Source organism: Mus caroli, chromosome 9, assembly GCF_900094665.2.
Source record: "Mus caroli chromosome 9, CAROLI_EIJ_v1.1, whole genome shotgun sequence".
Taxonomy (NCBI): Eukaryota; Metazoa; Chordata; class Mammalia; order Rodentia; family Muridae; genus Mus; species Mus caroli.
Genome location: NC_034578.1, coordinates 26,977,829 through 27,000,054, shown reverse-complemented (window position 1 = coordinate 27,000,054; position 22,226 = coordinate 26,977,829). Strand labels below are relative to the sequence as shown.

The 22,226-nt window shown below is 43.2% G+C and overlaps 1 protein-coding gene across 5 annotated transcripts in view; it reads left to right on the top strand.

The window, feature by feature from the left end:
- The first annotated feature begins 1,794 nt into the window (after positions 1-1,794).
- Aplp2 (amyloid beta precursor like protein 2) overlaps positions 1,795-22,226 on the top strand; it is a 59,798-nt gene continuing 39,366 nt past the window's right edge. For 4 of the 5 annotated variants that reach the window (XM_021172342.2, XM_021172341.2, XM_021172340.2 and 1 more), the window contains exon 1: positions 1,795-2,015. In XM_021172342.2, coding sequence (XP_021028001.1) covers positions 1,911-2,015 — 105 coding nt within the window. In that variant the 5' untranslated portion in view covers positions 1,795-1,910. The remainder of the gene's footprint in view (positions 2,016-22,226) is intronic. The other variant, XM_029481287.1, reaches the window with a different exon arrangement.

The following is a 22,226-nucleotide window of genomic DNA, read 5'->3' as shown; positions in this document are numbered from 1 at the left end:
ATGTGTCAATCACTTCTCATGAATACTCTTCAATGTCCTGAAAAGGCAAACAAACTTTTCCAGCACCAACTCGCTTTAGGCTAAAGTTCCCTTACGTCATTTCCTAAATTCGTTTCCCCCCTCCCACATATTAGATGCCTTTACTATTTCTTCACAAGGGCAGGGAGACAGAGAAGAGAGGGTAAGATCCAGAAAGGGAGGGCAAAATCTTAATTTCCCTTATCTTTTCTAAGGGTCACTAATGAAATGCCCCCCATCCATGACCTCAACTAAATCCAGTTAATCTTTCAAAGGCCCCACTGACAAGTGCCACATTTGTTCAATGTATAAATGAGAGCGAAGGTAAATTCAGCACTAAACTCATGCCAATTCTAGGGCCTCTGGATTGAGTACTAACATTTATCGGGTGAGGTCCCCATTTGGAGACGCACTGGGCATAATTCATGTCTTGTCAGTGATGTGAGAGACATAGAGACCTAGCCATGGGAAAGTGCCACGGTAGGATACAGCCCTCTCAGCATTCTGAGGTGGGTGAAATGACATCTGTGTAAGGTGTTTCCTGTAGGTGGAATGGAGGATTGTGGGGATGGAGCAGGAGCAGGAGCAGGAAGGGCTGTGCAATGGAAAGGTGTCTGGTATCCATTGAGAATGAGGCAGAGCCAGTTTGACCACAGCGGGACTGCTTACGTTGGCGTGCAGTTGCAGAATGCATCTGTAAAATACAGGGTCCTTACTGTCCCACTCTGCCCACTATAGACACTGTCTCTCCCTCTCCACTAAGATGCTTCCTGCGGAGAGGAACTTGGTTCTTGATATGGTTGAAGCTAAAGAAATGAGTCCAGGTCTCTGCAGAGGGTGGTACATAAATCACCCGCTACGGAAAGGAAACAAAGCCAGCAGAGCCCTCGTGATGGAGAGGACAAGGTGCCAGTTGTGAACTGGGGCAGCAGGCCGCTTTCCCAGGAACCAAGATGCTGGGGCGCATGAAAAGAGAGAGAAAGCGTGTCTTTTGCTTTAGAGATCTTAAACTGAAGAAAAATGATGCCAGAATCCTGTCCTGAAACACATGAGAAGGGGGCCGGAGGGGGGGGGGCTTGTGTTTCAGTGGCCTGGCGCCACTGGCCTCGGCGGAAGGCCTCTCTGTGCCGCAGGGGTTGTGACGACGAGGAGGGGCAGGGAAAGGACCTAAGGAGCAGAGGTCAGCGGTGTGCAGACACTGCGGGGTTCAGGGGCGAAACAAGGGCGCAGAGGTCTGGGGGAAGAGCGCGCCCCGTGCAGCGTTGGGGAGAGCAGAATGTCGGCGTTCATCCTCCAGGGTGACAGGGTCGGTCCTCTGCAAACCGTCCGGAACTCCCAACAAAATTCATCCTGTTTTTAATTAAAACATTTTCCAGAAGCCCCAAAGAGGGCGGTACCCAAAGGAATATGGAAAATATCCCGCAGGGTTGGGGGAGTGGGGCGTGCCCAAATCCCGAGGCTGAAGGTGGATGATGTAGATCCACTCCAGGGGACAACCAAACAGGAGCCTCCCGCCCTGGGAACAGCGGCCCAAGGTCTACCCGCGAAGACTCCTGCGCCCCCAGCCTCGGGTCCAGGGCGGGGGCGGGGCTGGCCGTGGCTTGGGGCGGGGCCACGAGGGGGCACGCGCTGGGCGGGGAGGGGAGTCGGTGCATCCGTGCTCTGATTGGACCTGGGCTAAACAAGGGGAGGCATCTTAGGCCAGTTATGCCGGTTCGTATTGGGTCCTGTAGAAGAGGGGCGTGGTTTTGTGAAGTCAGTTCCGGTCGGTGTAAAACCCCCGGGGCGGCGGCGAACGGGCTTCAGACGCTTCTGGGTCGCGGTAGGGAAGCGCTGTAGCCTGGCTGTGCGTGAGAGGGGGAGAGCCCAGCGCCACAGCGACCCGGAGAGGGATGGCGGCCACCGGGACCGCGGCCGCTGCGGCCACCGGCAAGCTTCTTGTCCTGCTGCTGCTCGGGCTCACGGCGCCCGCTGCGGCTCTGGCTGGCTACATCGAGGTGAGGACCAGACGAGCTCCCGATCTGCGTCTCCTCCGGTCGCCCAGGAGCACGGCCTGTGGGCGGGCGTGGGACCGTGGCCGGGGGCGCGGCGCGAGGCTCGGCGCAGCGGCGGGTTGCCTTCCCCCCACCCCGCCCGCGCGCCTCAGCTTTGCGCAGAGCTTAGCGCCGAGGTCGGGCTGCCTCCGTCGCCGCAGAGGCCAAATGAAAGGCGTCGGGGCTGCGGGGCCGCCCCAGCCCCCTACCCGCTGGCGGCGCCGCCGCATCCTCGGGGACACCGCACCGCGCGCCCTCCCTCCCCCGGGGCCGTGCGCGCCTCAGCCGTGCGCCCTGCCGCCCCGCGGCGCTCTAAATGGGGCGGCCTGCATCGGGTCCCCGGTGCCCGCAGCGGTCGGGGGGCCTGGGCTTCGGGCTCGCACCTTGACGGTCGGCGCGCAGCAGTCTTTGACCAGGTGGACTTGGCAGCGGGGATGCGGCTCCAGCCCTGGCGAGTGGCCGAGATGCCGAGGGAGCGGGGAGAGGAGGCGCAGCCAGGGCAGCGGGGCTCTCTGCGCCCTCCCCTGCCTCCCAGTCGTTTGCACAAGTCTGGCAAACTAAGGAGCCCGGCTTTCCTCCTCTCAGGGACGTTGAAGCTATCCACCAGTACATTTGGAAAGCTTCAGGGGCTACTTTACGTGGGTCAGGGTCACAGTGATTGTTCTGCACCAGAGGTCACTCCCGTTAACCTGGTGAAGTCGTCTAGGGTCCCAGGTGGTTGGCGGGAGTTCAGGCCGCTGGAAGAGGCAGGATGTTGGATGTGGAACCCGTACTGCAGCTTGCTCTGCACCTAGCCTCCCCGCAAGAACCCTCTGTCGCCTAGGGAGACGTGGGACTTTATTTTTACTTACTTTCTCGAAATAATGCTTGAACTGTAGGACTGGACTGTGTGTAGTTTATTTCTTCTTGCGCCTGCTTGTTGTATTAAAAAAAAAAAAAACCCACCGTGGCTTTCTGTATGTCGAGCTAGTGTCAGAGATTGCGTTTGGTAAAATAGGCATGACCTGAGAATGTTCTAATTAAAAACCCGGCTCAAAGTGAATTCATTTCTACAGAATGTGTAAATATTTCTTCTGGTAAAAAGATCTAATGAGGAAAAAAATCTTCCAGATGGAACATCTTAAAACAATCTTTGTACTCATCTTGCTTGAAACTTTTTGACAGAGGTGGGAAAAAAGATAAGTCTTAAGTAGAAACAGTTAATGTTTATACACACGAACTTTTAGATTCTTTAAGCTTCCACACAGTCCGTAGGGCTGTGTCTGTGATCCCTGATAAGATGTCACTGAGAAACAGCTACATTTGAGCGGGATAAGAAGAGAAGGGTGGGGAGATGAGTTTTATTTATTGGGTGGGACTTAATGGGTCAGTGTCAAAAACCATTGTTCACACTCCACTTTCCAGCGGTGTGAGAAACTTTAGGTACTAGTGAATTCACAACAAAGGATTCATCAGTTTTAAAGAATCCATTTAATATTTAATGTCTCCAGGGGAAAAATACCAATATCAGAATTAGTTGTTATGGATTAATTTTGACAGATCGCCATACTGTTCAATTGAAAAGTTTGTCTAAACAAAATAAAAAACATTTTTGCAGAATGCTTTTAAAATGGAGTTTTGTGGACTTTTCACTTCTTGGAACAGTATTTTTATTCACACTGTCATTGTCTCAAGTGGTCTTTCCTTTTGCTGCCTGGCAGAGTTTTATTCACATGTGTACATTCCCTTTGCTTACTTGCTGTCAAGCAGAGGATTGCTAAAGCTGTAATGCAGATGAGAATGGTTTAAATCATGATGTCTTTGAGAAGGCCCTTATTGAGATTAGCCAAGGGGATTCTGGCCAAATCCCTGATCAAGTTGCTTGGCACAGAATTATTGATTGGCGGATCTTTAGTGTTGCTTGGTGTTGACTAAATTAATCTTTTGCACCTGTTTTTTTTTTTTTTTTTTAAACACCTCTCTGCTCTGGGCACTTCCTTTCATAATTCCCAGGGCACGTTCTCTTGTGTGCAAGTCCCAAGTGTGTGCCCAAACTGCTCCCTTTACTATGGATGTTTGAGCTTCTGAAAGCCAGAACTTGAATTTACTCTGCTACATCTGAAAGTGATCCTTTGGTGGGCAGTGTCCAGGAAACTCAAGAATGACAACCGAAGTGGAACCTGCTTTCTGAGATACTTGTGAAAGGTGGCGTTGTAGCAGGGTAATGCTTCTCTTGCAAGTGCATTTTAAAGACACTGCTGGCAGCAGGAACTAAAGTAGGCTCCTCAGTGTGTTCTTCTGTAGAAGAATTCATTTCATTCCCATCTTAACGAAGCAGTCAACATGATGGGACTTACAGGGTTGAGGAAGGAATTCTTCAATGCCATTTATGTTTGAAAGTTAGGGGAAAGGACTTTAAAATATTTTAAAAGATGTATTTTATTATTTATGCATGTGTGTCTGTGTTAAGAGTATGGTACATGTGTGCCCTTGGAGGCCAAGAGGTTTTGGATTCTCTGGAGCTGCAAGGAATTCCAGACTCAAGACCCACTTTGGAAGAGTGAGAAGAACTTTCAAATACTGAGTCTCTCCCGCTCTCACTCTAAAATATTTTAAAGATACATTCATTTGTTTATTTTGTGTATTGAGGCCACTGTGGTGGTCATAGGACAATGTATAAAGCAGGGGAGTCACTTCTCTCCTGCAGGTCCTGTCAAGCAAACTCAGTTGGTCAGACATGGCAACAATGCCTTTGTCCACTGAGGCATCACACTGCTGGGGAAACAAGCTCTGAAGTAACTGAATTGGCTGAATCTGTTTTGTTTCTCCAGACAGGGTTTCTCTATGTAGCCTTGGCTGTCTCTGTAGACCAGGCTGGCCTCGGACTCAGAGATCCATCACCTGCCTCTGCTTCCTTAGTGCAGGGATTAAAGGCATGTGCTGTCACCAGCCAGCCCAGAATCTGCTTTTAAAAGCCGTTTTTGTTTTTTTTTTAAGATAAAATGGGAAATGCCAATCAGGTATTTTTCTATGAAAGTGTAGCTTCTGAACTGAGATGTGCTATAAAGTGTAACACACACAGGATGTGAAGATGTAGTGTGAAGATATTGAAGTATCTCAATTTTTGTGTTGGTACATTGGCTAATGTGCCTTTGCATTATTTTTCAGTTTCTTTGTGCTCTGATGTGGCTGCTAGACAGTTGAATAAACACTACCTGTGCAAACCTTTATCTGTCTCTTGCACGCACTTGCTCACTGCCGGCCCCACACGCATTGTTAGCACAATTATTGAGTATATTGCCATGTTCCCCCAGTAGTCTTGCTTCAGGTTGTTGACATGAACCCTAGTTTTGTTTGTCTGTTTTGGGGGGGAGAAGGGGACGGTGGCCTTTTTTTTTCCCCTCAAAACACAGTTTCAAATACTATTTTTTTCCCTTGTTAGCTTTTTCTTCAGTTCAAATTGTTTTAGACATGATTTCAAGCCTACAAAAATGCAAAATTGTGCAAACAGCTCTCGTGGAATTTACCTGCACTCAGCGTCGACATTCTGAATATTTAGAATTGGCTTTCACATGTCTGGTTGTAGCTCAATGGCAGAATGCCCAGCACCCTGGAGTGGGGGAAGAATTTATCATTTGTTCTGTTACCATTATTATATTTGCTACTGATCTGCCTAGAAGTCAGTTGTGTACACAACCCTCTTTGCCCCTGAAGACCTAGAGCAAAGGCGTTCTCTTACATAACATCCGGACAGTTAGGATCTGGGAGATTTAATATTGAAATATTATTCTGTGTTCTGTGTATCAGTCTGTGAGTTGATCAGGTCACTTTTGTAAAAAAGCTAATATGCTTTTGAACTATTGGCATTAGTATGTGAAAGGTTATGTAATTTTTCCAAATACAAAGATCAGATTTTTAACTTATCAGATAGTGTTTCAACTTTGGAAAATCAAAACATAACTTTTCAAGATTCTTTATTTACTATTACCAAATTCTCAGGATTCACATTTCTTGCTTATTTGAGATGTATGGTCTTGTACACCCCCACTCCCACTCCCACCCCCCTCACTGCACTTGAGGCTGTTGAGTGGTGACTGAGACCACCAGCATGTCACCACCACACCCAGCTTGCATTGTTTTCCCTTTGAAAGCAACAAAAGAAAAATTATATAGATGGTGCATAGTCATTGTAAGATTTAAAAAACATAACAGAAAATAAATGAAAAATAGCTTGAAATTACATCATTCAAGAGAGGCTGGAAAGCATTTTGGTGATGTTTATATTTCCAGATATAGGATGTGTAGAAGTTTTATTAAAGTGGCACGATCTGTGTATTGATGCTGATATCAGCACTTACTTTTAATTCTCTTAAAATGAACTACTTACAGAAAATAACATTTCTGTGTGACCAAAAGCAGGGGCTAATCTTTGTTTAGATTGCAGTTGCTATGGAAGGGCCAGTTGAGAAGAGGATTCTAAATTGCCACTAATTCAATTTTCATGTTGTTTTTTAGTGAGATAAACTAGATTACTTCAAAACTTAATTGAGTTTAGTATACTGTACCTTGATTTATACCTTAAATTGGAAAGTAGACCATGTAGGTGCATTCAGATAGAAGGGATTCCAGTCTTGTACACCAAGCATAACAAATAATTATTTTTCTGTTGTTTTGTTTTGAGAAGTGAGGTTTTTTTTGCTGTTGTTGCTTTTGTTTTTGAGGCAGGTTCTCACTATGTACCACATGGCTTTGGCTAGCTTGGAGCCTTGTTATGTAGACCAGGCTGGCCTTAAACTCACAGAGCTCTGTCTGAAGGCATGCTACTACAGCCCGCTGAGAAGTGAATCTTAAGACTGTGTACAAACGAACTAGACAAGCATTCTACTCCTGATATGCATCTCCAGCTAAAGTTGTTTTTAAAATGAGGTTGTCTTAAACACAACCGTAACCTATTGTTTGTTTTTATTATTATTACTATTGCCATATGTGTATGGTAGTGCCTGAATGTATGTCTGTACCACATGTGCTCCTGTACCCATAGATGCCACATTAGGGTGCCAGATCCCTGGGAACTGGGTGGCTGTGAGTGCTAAGTATTGAACCTGGGTCCTCCTGAGGAGTGAGCAGTGCTCTTAACCACAAGTCATCTCTCCAGCCCCTGTAATCTAATTTTAAAATAGGAAGAGTAGAAAGCTGACTGTTCATTTATTAGTTGTCCAGCTAGTACTAACCTTATTGGTCCAGTACTGAATGCCAAATGGTGCAGCAGTGCGGTGGAAGCCGCATCAGGTGCTTCCTGCTGTCCAGGTGCACTGCATGTGATTAAGGATTTCATTGGCTGCATCAGGGATGCTATTTCCCAAAGCTCCTCAGGTAACACACAAAGAGAAGAAACTAGCCGATGTGCTGCTCCCACTCCAGTTAGTCTCGGGAAATAGGTGTTCTTACTACCACCTAAAAGTGAGTCCAGTAGATGCCAGGGTTTGAATATCATGAAGTCTGGCCAGGGCTTGAATCCGTCTTATTCTAAATTCACTGCTCCTTTCCTTCCTCTCTGTCAGGGAGTTTCCTGTTGTCACTGGCTGTAGGATTCTGTAAATTCAAGCAGTTTATGTTATGAACTGGTACATACCAAACTTAATTCTTTGAAGTCATTGTTATTTTACAGAAGACTTTACCATTTTACATTTTCCACTGATTATAAAGACCTTTTAGTACAAGCTCTTTTTAATAGTGAGCTTGTTTTATCTTTGTATTTGTTAAAGATTTACTTATGCATCTGTGTTTTGCATGTATGTCTACATGACAGAAGATGGCATCAGATTCCATTATAGATGGTTATGAGCCACTTAGGCAGTCGCTGGGAATTGAACCCAGGACCTCTGGACAAGCAGCCAGTGCTCTTAACCACCCAGCCATCTCTCCAGCTCTTATCTTTGTATTCCTTCAGCCCTTATCTTTGTATTCTAACAAGAAAACAAGACATAATCTTGAGTGGGAGTGGGGGTGATGGTGGGGTGGGGTTGTGTCATTATTCAGAGAGAGGCTGCCAGCTCCAGATGTGTTTTATAAATTTTCATCAGTGTTCTGTGTAATTAGTAGATTGAGGTTCAAAAAAGAAGTTACTTAGATTTTGGTATGGGACAGCAATAAGGCTAGCTTATTAATTGAGCAACTCACCATCAACCTTTTTACTTGGCCTTCCTGAGATTCATTTCTCTGAGGATGGTAATGTCCAGAGGGAGAGGAAATTGCCTTGTCTCCTTTTGTGGTGAAGAAACATTTCCTAGTTGGGTGGCACAAGACTGACCAATTCAAGGCTCCTCTGTAGAGGAGGGATAGTCCTACTTCAATAGTCTCAGGTCTCTAGGACCTGCTTTGGAAGAGAATGGAGCAGCCTTGAATCAAATTAGGCTTGGTTTGAAGAGATATTGTTGGTAGCAACCCAGTGCCTGTCTGTTACTAGAGCACTCTCCACTTGGGAAGCTCTGTACATGAGTTGGCTTAAAGAGAAACAAGTAATTCCTACCTACGGAGTTATTCTGGGTTAAAAGTTATCTGATGAGCTTCATCATGTTCCACTGTTCCACTTCCTTTTAAATACAAGTGTGTGCACGCATGCATGGTGTGGAAGCCAGAGGTCAGCATCAGGAATTTCCCTGTTGTTCACCTTATTTTTGAGATAAGGTCTCTCTGACTACACCAGAGTTAGACTTCCTGGCTGGCTTGCCAGCAAACTTCAGGCTCTGTCTCTGTTCTCCTATCCTAAGCTGACTGTAGATGTCAGTATTATACCCGACATGGGTGCTGAGGAAGAGAACTCAGGTCCTGGTGCAAGCATGACTTTTAGTGACATTATACTTCATTTTTGAGAGACATCATCCACAACAGAATGGCTGGAAGGATATAAATGGAAGATTTAGTAGTATGGTAAGAGCATAGCTGCTTTCCAATACTCTTTTCTCTTGGAATGCTAAATTTATGACTTGAGAGGGCAGAAATAGGATTTTTATTTTAAGAGATTAAATGTTAGGGCAGCATTTATTTTACCTCCTTTAATCACAGCAAAGCATCTTAAAAATATGTGTACCCAAGATCTGCATTTGTTTATCTTAACATTTATAATGCTGGTTTTAGACTTAAAAACAATTAGCCAGGCATGACAGCATGCTCGTGTAAATCTCAGCACTCCAAAGGCTGAGGCAGGGGGATAGGAAGTTAAAACCAATGAGGTCACACCTCTGTGATTCCAGGACTTAGGGAATGGAAGCAGGAGGATTAGGGGTGCAGGGCCAGCTTGGGCTGTGAACAGCAAAACTAAGACCAACACACTCGAGACAGAAATAAAGCATTATAAAGGAAGTGGTCGGTTCAAGTTACTAGAAGTAACGCTTCCCTCGAGCTTGATCATTCCCATTCCCATTCATGTTTTCATAAAACTTCCTGGGGGTTTTAATGACTTGTAGTTTTTTGTTCATTGATGCAGGACTCATTTGAACCTACTGTGAGGATTTCATGAGGTAGGAATGTGAAACGCAGATGCCAAGCTGCCTACTCACTTGCTGTCCTCCTTAACCAGGCTTTTCATAAGCCTGTTGTTGTTTTAACATTTTTTGAGAGGGAGAGAGATTGCATGTGTACATGTGTGTGCGCAGCAGGAATCAGTTCTCTTTCAGCATGTGGATCCCTAGGGATTACACTCGCAGCAAGTGTAGGAGAGGAAACCGTGAACTACGTTATGTTTGAAGAAACCAAGTCTCATTGAGTAGCCCTGCCGGGCCTGGAACTCACAGAGATCTACTTGCCACAGATGTGCAGCACATGCTTAGCTTTACTGGGACTTTCGATCCACTTCTCTTTGCTAGAATTACAACTGCATGCTACCGGTAATGCCTGCTTTATACGTTGGAGGGCATGGAACCTGGGGCCTTGACCATGCTAGGCGCATTCTCTACCAACTGAGATACGGCCCGAGCTGTCTATTGCTTATTTTGAACTTTTAAAATTTGCAAATACACCAAGGAAAGTAGCCAAGCATATTGTCCTGAATCACGAGCAGGCCATGCCTTCTTTCTGTCCTCCAGAAGTAGCTGTGCCCCAGCTTGTACCCATTTATGCCTTGCCTTTCTTTGTAGTCTTAACAGACACCCTCATTAACGCTTCCTTTTTGTTGTTGTTTAAAATTCCTGTAAATGGAATTACTCAATGTATTCCTGAGTTCTCGGTGTCTTTCACTGAACTGTTTTTGCGAGTAGTTTGTACTGAGCATAGCTGTGACTCATTGGCTTCTGTTGCTGTTCTGTATGAAGAAAACCACAACTTACTTTGTCCTTGGACAGTTGAGTTGTTTTCACTTGGAGTTAAGATGTGCTTTCTCTCTGTGGCTTTACTAAAAATACTGTTGTTTGTTTTCTTAGGCTCTGGAGATTGAACCCAGGCCTCTAGCATGCTAAACATGCACTCTACGGTTGAATTAATCAATAGACACACCCCCCCCCAAAGGATTTTTTTTTAAGGTTTATTTTCTGTACATTGGTGTTCTGTCTGCATGTCTGTGCAAAAGTGCCAGCTCCTTGGAACTGGAGTTAGACAGTTGTGAGCTGCTATGTGGGTGTCTTAGTCAGGGTTTCTATTCCTGCACAAACATCATGACCAAGAAGCAAGTTGGGGAGGAAAGGGTTTATTCAGCTTACACTTCCACATTGCTGTTCATCACTGAAAGAAGTCAGGACTGGAAGTCAAGCAGGTCAGAGAGCAGGAGCTGATGCAGAGGCCATGGAGGGATGTTCCTTACTGGCTTGCTTCCCCTGGCTTGCTCAGCCTGCTCTCTTATAGAGCCAAGACTACCAGCCCAGAGATGGCACCACCCATAAGGGGCCTTACCCCTTGATCACTAATTGAGAAAATGCCTTACAGTTGGATCTCATGGAGGCATTTCCTCAACTGAAGCTCCTTTCTCTGTGATAACTCCAGCTGTGTCACGTTGACACACAAAACCAGTCAGTACAGTGGGTGCTGGGAATTGAACTCCAGTCCTCTGGAAGAGTAGCCAGTGTTCTTAACAGCTATCTTTTCAGCTCCTTCAAAGGATTTATTTTTAAACTTTATGTATATGAGTGTTTGTTTTGCCTGCATGTATGTATATGCACCCTCTCTGCCTGGTGCCCTGGTGAGGCCAGAAGAGGGGATTGGGTCCCTTGGAACTTGAGGTATAACTAGTTATGAGCTGCAGGTGAATCCTTTGCAAGATCAAGTGCTCTTAACCACTGAGCCATCTCTCCAACCTATCGCTTACCCTTTTAATATTGTCTCTTGAAGAAGCTCTGCTTCCCATAGGGATCCAACACACATACAGATAGTGCACACCCCCACCCCCGCTCACCCACGTGTGTGCAGTGCCTGCAAGGACCAGCACAGGGGGTCACGTTTCCTTCCCAGCATAGAGTTATAAATGGTTGTGAGCCATCATGGAGTTGCTGGGAGTCAACCCTGGGTCCTCTAGGAGAGCAGCAGCCAGTTCTTTGAGCTAAGCTGAGTCTCCAGCCCTGCGCATGCCCTTCGTTTCTCTACCCCCATGTCCTCCTTTGAAAGGCCTACCTTGTTTACTTATTGTTTTGGATTTCATCTCCATGCCCTCAAAATGGGTTTGACATATAACTAGTCAGTCAAAATGAACCTTCATATTCCTTAATTTCCAGCTATGGAGACGTTTTTTTGTTTGTTTGTTTGTTTGGCTGTTTTGGCTATTTTAAGCTTAATTGTATTGTGGTCAGAGTGTTTGGTCTGTTTAATTGTTGTCTTTGAAATTTCTTGAAACGTGCACTTTTAAAAATTGCTTATTTTTATTTTATGCATTAGTGTTTTGCCTGCATGTCTGGCTGTCTGTATGAGGGTGTTGGATCCCCTGGACCTAGATTACAGACAATTGTTAGTTGCCAAGTAGGTGTTGGGAATTGAAACCTGGCCCTCTGGAAAAGTAGCCACTACTCTTGACCTGAGCCATTGTTTTAGCCCCCAAAACATGTATTATTAATGATACAGTTTTTTCTTGTATTCACAGAGAGAAGGTAAGCATTTTGTTTGTACATGTTCTAGTCTTGTTTTTATGTTGTTTAGGTTATTACTCTGTATATAATAACCAAAAAGGCATATTTTTAAATTTTTTTCATTATTTAAGATTTATTTTTATCCGTGTATGTGTATGTATGCCATGTGTGTAAGGTGCCCACGGAGGCCAGAAGAGAGCATTAGATCCCTTGGAGTCATGAAGCACTTGGGAACTGTTAGACATAGGTGCTGGGAACTGACTTGGGCACTCTGGAAGAACGCTAAGCATTTGTAATCACTGATTCTGTGGTTTATGTACTCCCTCTCCCTTCATTCTGACAAGTTTTGCTTTTTCTTTCTGGAAGAAAAAATTCCCTCATAATTTAAAATTTCATTTTATGTATTAATGTTTTTGCCTTTGTCAGTTGAAAAAATATCTATTGCACATGTGCAACATACATGCATATGTATGCATGTGTCTGTGCACACAAATGCCAGAGGTCAGCCTCAAGTGTCATTTCTTAGGAGCTGTCCACCTTGTCTTGAAATAAGCTTCCTAACTGGGGCCCTGGGTTTGAAGTTGAGGGTAGGCTGGCTAGTTGGTAAGCCCCAGGGAGTCTCCTAGCTTTGCTCGTCAGTGCTGGGACTCCAGGCATGTGCTATATGAGTTCTCACAGTTCAGCAAGTGGTCCTCACGCTTGAAAACAAGATTCAAGAAGGAAAGCTTCAGAGGAAAAGTCCATAGATCCTCCTCAAAGAATTATCTTGTCCTAACAACTAACCCCAATAAGTTACTTAAAACCTTCCTTAACCAGGAAAAAAAAAAAAAAAAAAAAAAAAAGATCTTTTTGTTTTGGCTTTTGTTTTGAGACAGGGTTTCTTTGTGTAGACTTAACTGTTCTTGAACTAGCTCCATAGACCAGATTGGCCTTGAATTTAGAGATCTGCCTTCCTCCCAAGTGCTTAAAGTTGTGTCCCCCTCCCCATTCCGAAATATGATCTTTAAGATAAAAGAGAGCTGGCAAGCTTTCTTGGTGTGGGTATGGGGAACTTGGACAACCTGGTTTGATCCCCCAGAAGCTGGAAGGAAGCGAGAAGCAGCCCTGTTAAGTTGTTATTACTTGCATGAGATGGGCATGCCTTCTACCCCAGACACAGCAACAACAATTTAAAGTGGTAAATAAAAATTATATTACACGCCTATTTTAACAACAACAATGAAAATTAAGATGGCTTAGCAGGTTCTTGCCACTGAGACTTCATGACCTGCAGGCCCCATGTGGTAGGAGACAACAGACTCTTGAAGTTGTCCTCTGACCTTCACCTTGTACTATGGCACATGCATGCCTATCCACATATACATAACATGCATATAAAAATGTTTAATTAAAAAAAAGAGATACAGTAAAACTGTTTGACATAAAGATCATGGTCCATTCCTAGTATTGAATATTTCAAGTCAGTTACATGAATCCATTATTGACTGAGCCTTCTTCGCAAACCCTCTATGAATAATGTTTTCATTCTTTAAAAAGAAGTCTATCAAGTCTTGCCTTTAGATATTTTACTGCTGTGTGTTTAGGTGTGAAATTTTTATTCTGTGGTGTTTTTAAAGACAGTCTAGTGTAGCCCTGGCTTACCTTGAATTCACCTAGCTGAGGGTAACAGTGCATGGGTCCTCTTGCCTCAGCCGGCTTGCAAGTGTCCTCTATCACCTGGCTTGCAGGTATGAGTTCTGAGCTGTGCGATTTGGTGTCTTCCGTTACTTTTAGGAAGTTCTCAGCCATTAGCCCTTTTAAAATGTCTAAATATCAATTTAAATACTGCTTCTGCCCAATTATCTCTTTTCTTATAGGGCTCCAAAAATATCTCAAAACATTGCCCCCCGGAATGTTGCTTTTTTTTTTTTTTCTTTGTTTGAGTCAAAAAGTCATGTAGGCTAGGCTGGTCTCATCATCTCTGTACTGCACAATGTAATTCCTGAGACGAATGAAAAACATGCTTCTGTGGGGGCAGGTGATAGTCAGTGCCTAGTCCATGGGTTCTGGGTTTTGTTTTGTTGTTTGTTTGTTTGTGAGACAGGATTTCTCTGTAGCCTTGGCTGTTCTGGAACTCATACTGTAGACCAGGCTGGCCTCGAACTCGAGATATGTCTGCCTCTGCCTTCTGAGTGCTGGGATTAAAGGTGTGTACTACCATCACCTAGCCCTGTTTCAATCTATCATAATCCCCCCTTCTTACTGATTATACAGGTTTATTTCATAGTAGTTTACATGTCAACCAAAAAAAAAATGCAAAAATTCTCTAAATTACACAATTCAAAATCCACATCTTTGAGTTTGTAGTAAAATATATATAATAGAAAATGTATCACTTTAAAAGTTAACTTTTTATTTTCAGCAAGAACATTTATAGTGAGATGGGCCCTTGTATTGTTTTGTGTATGAATATACTTCCTATGTTGGTGCGTATGTGTGTGGGTGCATGTGTTCCTCAGTCACCTTCCACCTTGGTTTTTGAGACAAGGTCTCATTGGCTTGCCAAGTATGCTAAGTTGGCTGGCCAGTGAGCCCCAGAGATCTCTCTGTCCCTACATCTGGTCTGTGTGCTACCCACACCTGGCATTTTTTTTATGTGAGTTTTGGGATCAAACTCAATGTTAGTATTCTACGCAATACTAACATTGCTTACCAAGCTCTCTCACCAACCCTCTTAAAATTTTAAGCACACAATACACTGGTAAGTATTGGCTAGGGTTGTATATTGGGTCTCTAGAATTTATGAATAGTCTATAAAGAAACTTCCACCTGTTGAATAGCAACCTTTTCTCCCTTTCATTCTCTGGTGACTGTAATTTTGATGTCTTTCTGTAATTTTACTATTTCAGATGACATATACTACTGGAGTCACTAAGTGTTTGCTCTCTGATTGGTTCTGGCTGGTTTATGCTTATGGAACAGTGTGTCCCCTGCTCATTAACTTCGTGTTACATAGACAGTTTCCTCCTTCCGCTCTCATCCATTCGCCCCATTTTGGTTTTACTTTTGGTCTCCCTGCCAGTACTCACCTAGCTATGGGATTACAGGTCTAAATCAATAGTTACCTCGTTTTCTTGTTCTTGTGGATGTAGCATAGTGGGGTACACTGCCTTGCATGTTGGCTCTGTAGTGAGCAGTGTCTCTTCCAGGTCATGCTCTAATTTCCTTGGCTATGTAGCCATATGTGAGATTGATAGGTCTTTGGTAATTCTGTTTTCATTTTTGAGAAATTGTTAAACTGTTTTACACAGTGACTGTACATTTCACATTTCCATTAGCACTCTGCAAGGGTTGTAGGTTCTCCATATCTTTGGAGATATGGAATAGTAGTTCTTTTCCCCTCAGAATTATTAGTTTTTGGTAGTAGGCATCCTAATTGTGTGGAGCAGCATCTTGCTGTGCTGTGGGTTTGCATTAGTCCTATAACTAGTGGTGCTGAATGTCCTTTCGTGTTGGCTTTCCTTTGAAGAAATATCTTCTCAAAATGTTTGTTTTCCAACTAGACAGTTCCATGCTGTTGAATTGCAAGAGCTCCTTTTATTTTTCTGGGTGTGAATCAGAGCAGTGACTTGCAGTACTCCCTCCCATGTCTTCTCGCTCTTGACATTGTGTTCTTTGATGTACAACGTTTTTACATTTGATAAAGGGAAGCTTTTGTATTTCTTCCCTGTCGTTACCTGTTTTAATGTCATATCTGAGAAGTTCTGCCATGAAGCTTTTTTTCCCTTTAGATTTCTGAGAGTTGTAGCTTTGAGCTTAAGGTGTTGATAGTTTTGAGTTAATTTGTGTGAGAGTGTGTGTATACGAATCCCTGAAGAAACCAAAGGAGGATGGATGTCTAGTTCCTTCCTCTGAGAAACAGGGTCTCTGAATCCGAGGCTCACTATTTGAGCTAAACTGGCTGGTGAGCTCCTGAGATCCACCTGCCTATCCTCCCGAAGCTGGGCTATAGGTGTGGGCAGCCGTGTCCACGTGGGTGCTGGGGATTGGCGGAGTACGAGTCCCTTTGCTTTCACAGTGCGTGCTCTCACTCATCTCCCAAGCTCTTGAATTTATTTATTTATTTTTTATGTAATTTAGGGTAGGGATCCAATTTCATTCTCACGAGACCATTTGTTTTAAAGAATCTGACCTTTTCCTATTATATGGTCTTGGCAATCTTGTCAAAAATCAGTTGGTCATATATATATAAAAGTTGATTTCTGAACTGCACCTTTCCAAGGTTGTGAGAGGCCATAATGGCCTTTATGGTGGTCTTTCTAGTCTGTCGAGAGTTTGATGGGTGATTGCTTTGGGTAGTAGTGTTATCTTAATAGTATTAAGATCTTCCCGTCTTGAGGATGAATCCAGGGTCACGTGCAGTCTAAGCATATACATTATCATTGATTTACATCCTGTGCCCAAATGCTAAGATCTTTAAATTGATTATTATAGTAATTTTGTAATCCACAGGATCTGTCAGATTTTCGCTTATACTCTGCCTTTGGGGTTTGCTGAATTCTGTTCTTTAGATTGTCAGCTCTCTCTACTCTGAAGCCTAGGATGTTAAATTTAGGTTAAGAAAAGGAAAAAAAATGCAGCTTGCAAATAGTATGGCCCGTCCCTATTTTATTTTGTCCTCACCATGTTAGACTTAACTGTAATTAAATTCTAGGTACATATTTTCAAGCAATAGTTTTAATCTATAAAATGCTTACCAGGTTTTGAAGAAATGAGGACATCTGACAGCAGGGGCCAGGTAGCAACAGGCTCCTTTAGTTGGTGAAGAAGTGCTGTGGTTCACCTATCCTGTTTTCTATCTGTTATGTATAACCATCTGGCGTTTCAGCCCTGTTAAAAAGGAAAGGGGAGAAAGTTGGCTGAGAAATGATCTCTTGACATTTATAATGGTTCCCTCACCTATGAGAGGTCTGTTCCAAAGTGTGCACTAGATTTCCTGAGCTTGGAGTGCCCTGAATCTACTGTTGTTTCCTGAAATACACACACACACACACACACACACACACACACACCCCTACCTACCTACGTATATGTAGGTGTTTATATATGTGTATATATGCAAATACAGGTATATAATTGTGTGTGTATATCTGTGATACAGCTTAATTAATAAATTAGGTACAGTAATTACACTAGTAAATAATAAGGACAGTTTTAACAATTCTGTAATCAAGATGGCATGTGTATATCTTACTGAACTGAGCTTGTCCTTTGTGATAGTTTAATACATTGTGTAAAAGAAGTGTTGTATGATGTGCATGCATGGTATGCAAAAGGACCTAGCTTCAATGTACACCCAGAAAATGAATGAATGAATGAGTGGAGGGAGGAAGCAAGAAAGAGCAGGCTTGAGTTGCAACCATCGTGGCTTTTGTGTCTAGGTAAAGGTTACTTGAGCATGCATGCTGTGGTGCTGGGATAGTTTGATAGCTGACACAGCTACTAAACGACTTAGGTGGATAGTCACATAGGACAAAGGAATGATTTGTGCCCTAAGTGTGGGGCAGAGTGAAATTTTATTTTGTAACTTAGAATGGTGAGCAATTCAGAACTTATGAATTGTTTATTTCTAGAATTTCCCATTCAATATTTTTGGCCACGGTCCTCTGTAGATAATAGAAACCATGAAAAATGAAACTTTGAGTAATGAGCTGCTGGTGATTTTTCTCATTCCACAGTGCATTGGATTGTTGAGCCTGTTAGGCATGTGCACTACCCTGAGCCATAATTTATAGCAGAGCCTTTGCTAACTCCTTTATCCCCCTTTAACCAATATTTCTGCTTAACTTTACATTGTTTGTTTGTTTGTTTTTCTTTAGTGCAACCTTGTAGTTAGCTTTAGCTGTCACCTGAGAAGAGAGTCTATAAGAGACTGCCCATATCAGATGGCCTTGTGGGCAGGTGTGTAGGGCTTGTCTTGGTTGCTGATGGATGTGGGAGGGCTCAGCTCTTAATGAACTGCACTATCCAGGCAGTTGGTCCCGGGCTATGTAAAGATGCTAGCCAAGCCGGGCGGTGGTGGCGCACGCCTTTAATCCCAGCACTTGGGAGGCAAAGGCAGGCGGATTTCTGAGTTCGAGGCCAGCCTGGTCTACAAAGTGAGTTCCAGGACAGCCAGGGCTATACAGAGAAACCCTGTCTCGAAAAACCAAAAAAAAAAAAAAAAAAAAAAAAAAAAGATGCTAGCCAAGCATGTGCTTGTGAGTAAGCCATGGTTTCTGCTGCACTTCCTAAGCTGTGAGTGAGTCCAGAGATTAAGAGGTAATTCTGTATGGAATAGCAAGCAGGCCTGCTTTTTCAGGCTCTTGCTTTGATTTCCCTCAATGATGGACTGTGATCTGGAATTGTAAGCCAAATAAATCCTTTCCTACCCTAAGTTACTTTTGGTTAGAGTGTTTTTATCATAATAGAAGGAAACTAGAACAGATCTTTTCCTCTGTCTTTTGTAGAGAAAGGATTATTTGAGATTTTGCTAGCTTCCTTGGGATCTACATTAATAAACATCTTGTTGTGTATTATAGTGAATGATTATTCTTGTGAATTGATAAAAGTCATAGAAGCTGAATGGTGTTTAGTGTTTTTTAAAGCAATAGAACTAATACTCAGGACAGAATAAAATATTTTTAGTATTGATATAAAAGATTGACTCAAGCCTGACTTGATTGACTCAAGATTTTCTAAGGTCCTCACCAAGCAAAATCGCTGTTTGTGAATTTGTGTGTATGACATATGTGGGTGAAGAAGCTGAACCCATCATAGAATATGTACAAATGAGGTGACCATCATAGACTATTAGTGCCAGCTTCAACTGGAGTTTTTTTTTTTTAATTTTTTGTGGTATTGAAGATGGAACCTAGGTCCTCATACCTACCAGGCATGTACTATACCACTGAGAAAAATAATCAGGAGGAATGAACTAAGAAGAGAGGCAGAAGAGAAGCTAGAGGCTTGGTGTAGGAAATCCAGGATTGGAAACAGCAGGTTACACTAAGAGCTAGGTCTGGGGATGGTCACAAAGGCCACAGCAAGGCACATTAGGTTGAAGTTAAACAGTACCAAATATTGGGAAGCTAGGGAGAAGTAGGCCTGCACAGAAGGGTCAGCTTGGCTTTGGTTTCTCAGTAGTAGTGCCAGAATCCCTCAAATTGGGCTGGCAAGATGGCTCAGTGGGTAAGAGCACTGGCTGCTCTTCTGAAGGACCTGAGTTCAAATCCCAGCAACCACATGGTGGCTCACAATCACCTGTAATGAGATTTGAGACCCTCTTCTGGTGCGTCTGAAGTCAGCTACAGTGTACTTATGTATAAAAATAAATAAATCCTTGGGCTGGAACAAGCAGGGACTGAGGGAGTGGAGTTGACCAGAGCAAATGGGGTTGACGGGAGTGAGCAGAGATCCTAAAAATTCAATTCCCAACAACTACATGAAGGCTCACAACCACCTGTACAGGTACAGTGTACTCATATACATTTAAAAAAAAAAAAAAAGGACTCCCTCAAGTTCTGATGGAAAATGTAATTTCCAGCTACAATTTAGTGCTTATGTATATGACCCATGCATACATAAAATAAGAGGCCTGTCAAGATGTTATGTTTGAAATTTTCTATTTTTAGGTGTTTTCTGAGAAAGCTGTCAGCTCCTAAAATGGAAGTCAGTCAAGAAAGACAAAACAGTGAGGAAAACAGATGAAGCACTCTTAGGGACTAACGACCTGAGGCCTAGAGAATTGTGGTTCCTGTTGAGGTGGGGGCGTGGAGAGAGGGTAGAGTTCAGGAAAGAATAAAGAAGAGCAGTAGACCTCAGTGTGTGCATTGCAGAGCATTCATGCACCTTTCTGGCAGTCTCAGGTCTTAGTTTTGGGCACCAAGCATGTAAAATGAAAGATAAAATTGGTAATTCCAGTGTGGTGGTATGAATAAGATTGCTGGGCTCATCTATTTGAGTGCATAGTCATCAGGGAGTGGCACTGTTTGAGAAGGATTAGGAGGTGTGGCCTTGTTGGAGGAAGTGTGTCACTGGAGGTGGGCTTTGAGGTTTCAAAAGGCCACACCAGACCCAGTTCTCCTTCTTCTGCTGCCTGTGGACAGATCAGGATATAGAACTCTCAGCTACTGTTCCAGCACCTTATCTGCCTGCATATTGCCGTGCTCCCTGCCATGATGATAAGTGAATAAGCCTCTGAAACTATAAGCAAGCCCCCAATTGCCTTGGTCATGGCATTTCTTCCCAGCAATAAAGCAGCAACTAAGACATCTTGAGAGAAATGGATACCTAAGTATGGGCTGGAGAAATGTCTCTGAAGTTCAGATCACTGTCTGTTGAACATACCCAGGTTCAATTCCCAGTACCCACATGGTGGCTTACAGTTATCTGTAATTCTAGTTCAGGTGATTTGACACCCTATTCTGGTCTCTGAGGGTATCAGACATGCATGTGGTACACAAAATACATGCAGACAAAACATGCACACATAGAAAAAGAATCTTAAAAACAAGAAATTGTAGGGCTAGAGAGACGGCTCAGGTTAAGAGCACTGGCTGCTCTTCCATAGGACCAGGGTTCAATTCCCAGCAACCACATGGCAGTTCACATCTGTCTGTAACTCCAGTTCTAAGGGATCTGACACCCTTGCTTAGACACATGCAGGCAAAGCATGCACATAGAAGAAAGATAAATAAAAATGGGAAATTGTAATCCATAGCACAGATGCATGTTATGGAAATGAGTCCCTAACAGGACAAGAGAATGGAAACTTTAAGATACTGTGATGGCTTGTGAGTGAAAAATGTTTAAAGTGTAGAGACAGGGTGATGACTCAGTGGTTAAAGAGATGCTAGGGCCCCTGACAACCCCACTTCAGTTCCCGAGACTCACAAGGTAGAGGAGCTGACTTGTGTAAGTTGTCCTTTGAGTTCTACATGCATCATGGCACAAACACCCTGTCCCGCAAATAAAGTGTGACATCTTAAACTTTTTAAAAAAATTTTTTTTTAGTTGTCTGGTCTTAAAAGACCAAGAAAAATGCTCAGGGTGTGTTAAGACAAGAGGAGGAAACAGCAGCTGAACAACTGACAGCGTTCAGGGACTACCTCTGTCCCTGAACTGTCACCCTGTGGGCCTTGTAGGTCATAGTTGATCTCTTGGAACGAACTAGTGTTCTGGGAAGCAGAGGTGGGTGGAGACAGGATCCTGGAGGGCGGAGACTGACCAGCTACCGAAGTAGCAGCACTAAAGTTCTGTTGTACTGTCTGCCGAGTAGGGGTCTTTTTGGGTCTTCATCCTTACTTATTCCTTTTAATATTGCCTCTAAGTTTTCCTGTTTCTCTTTATGCATTTATTTAGTAGTTAGGTGGCATGTACCAAGAGAGGCTAATTAATGGCCCATTCGGCAGGCAGTGAACATACTGACTTATGGAGTGTATTAGTGTTATTACTTTATTTTTTTAATTGCTGATAATTACAGTAATGCACATGGGCGTTGGTCCAAGGCAAGGAGAATTATTGTGTGAAAGCAGATCTGGTGCATGCTGATGGTGCAGTCTATTTACTTTTAAATTTAAATGCTACATAAATCATGAGGAAGATGCCTTTTGACTTGCTTTGAACTTGAAGAGGGTGGAATACTTTCACATATTTCTTATTCTCCCAGTTTTAATGTACATTAAACATTAAAATTTATTAATCAAGATTTATATATAATATTGCTTGCAGTTAGGGAAATATGTAACAGAACTGTTTGAACATTTAATTTCTCTTTTAAAAAGTGAACTTCTCCCTGTCCTATGTAAATCATTTAGTCATTTAAAAAAAATTTTTTTTTTAGTTACAAAGAAAGATTCAGATTATTCACCCAAGAATTTCTTGCCTTTCAGTATCATAGACACTTGAAAATAAAGATTTAGGTTTGTAGCTTCCAGTGTTTGTTTTTTTATAATTTTTAAAATATTTATTATGTTGACTGCAATGTGCACGTGGCAGCCAGAGGACCACTTGAGAGTCTGTTCTCACCTCTCATCATGTGGGTCTCAGAGATCAGTTCAGCTTAGCTGCAGGTGACTTCACCTCTGACCACCTCACAAGCCCAATAATGATGTTTTGGGTAGAAAAGGTT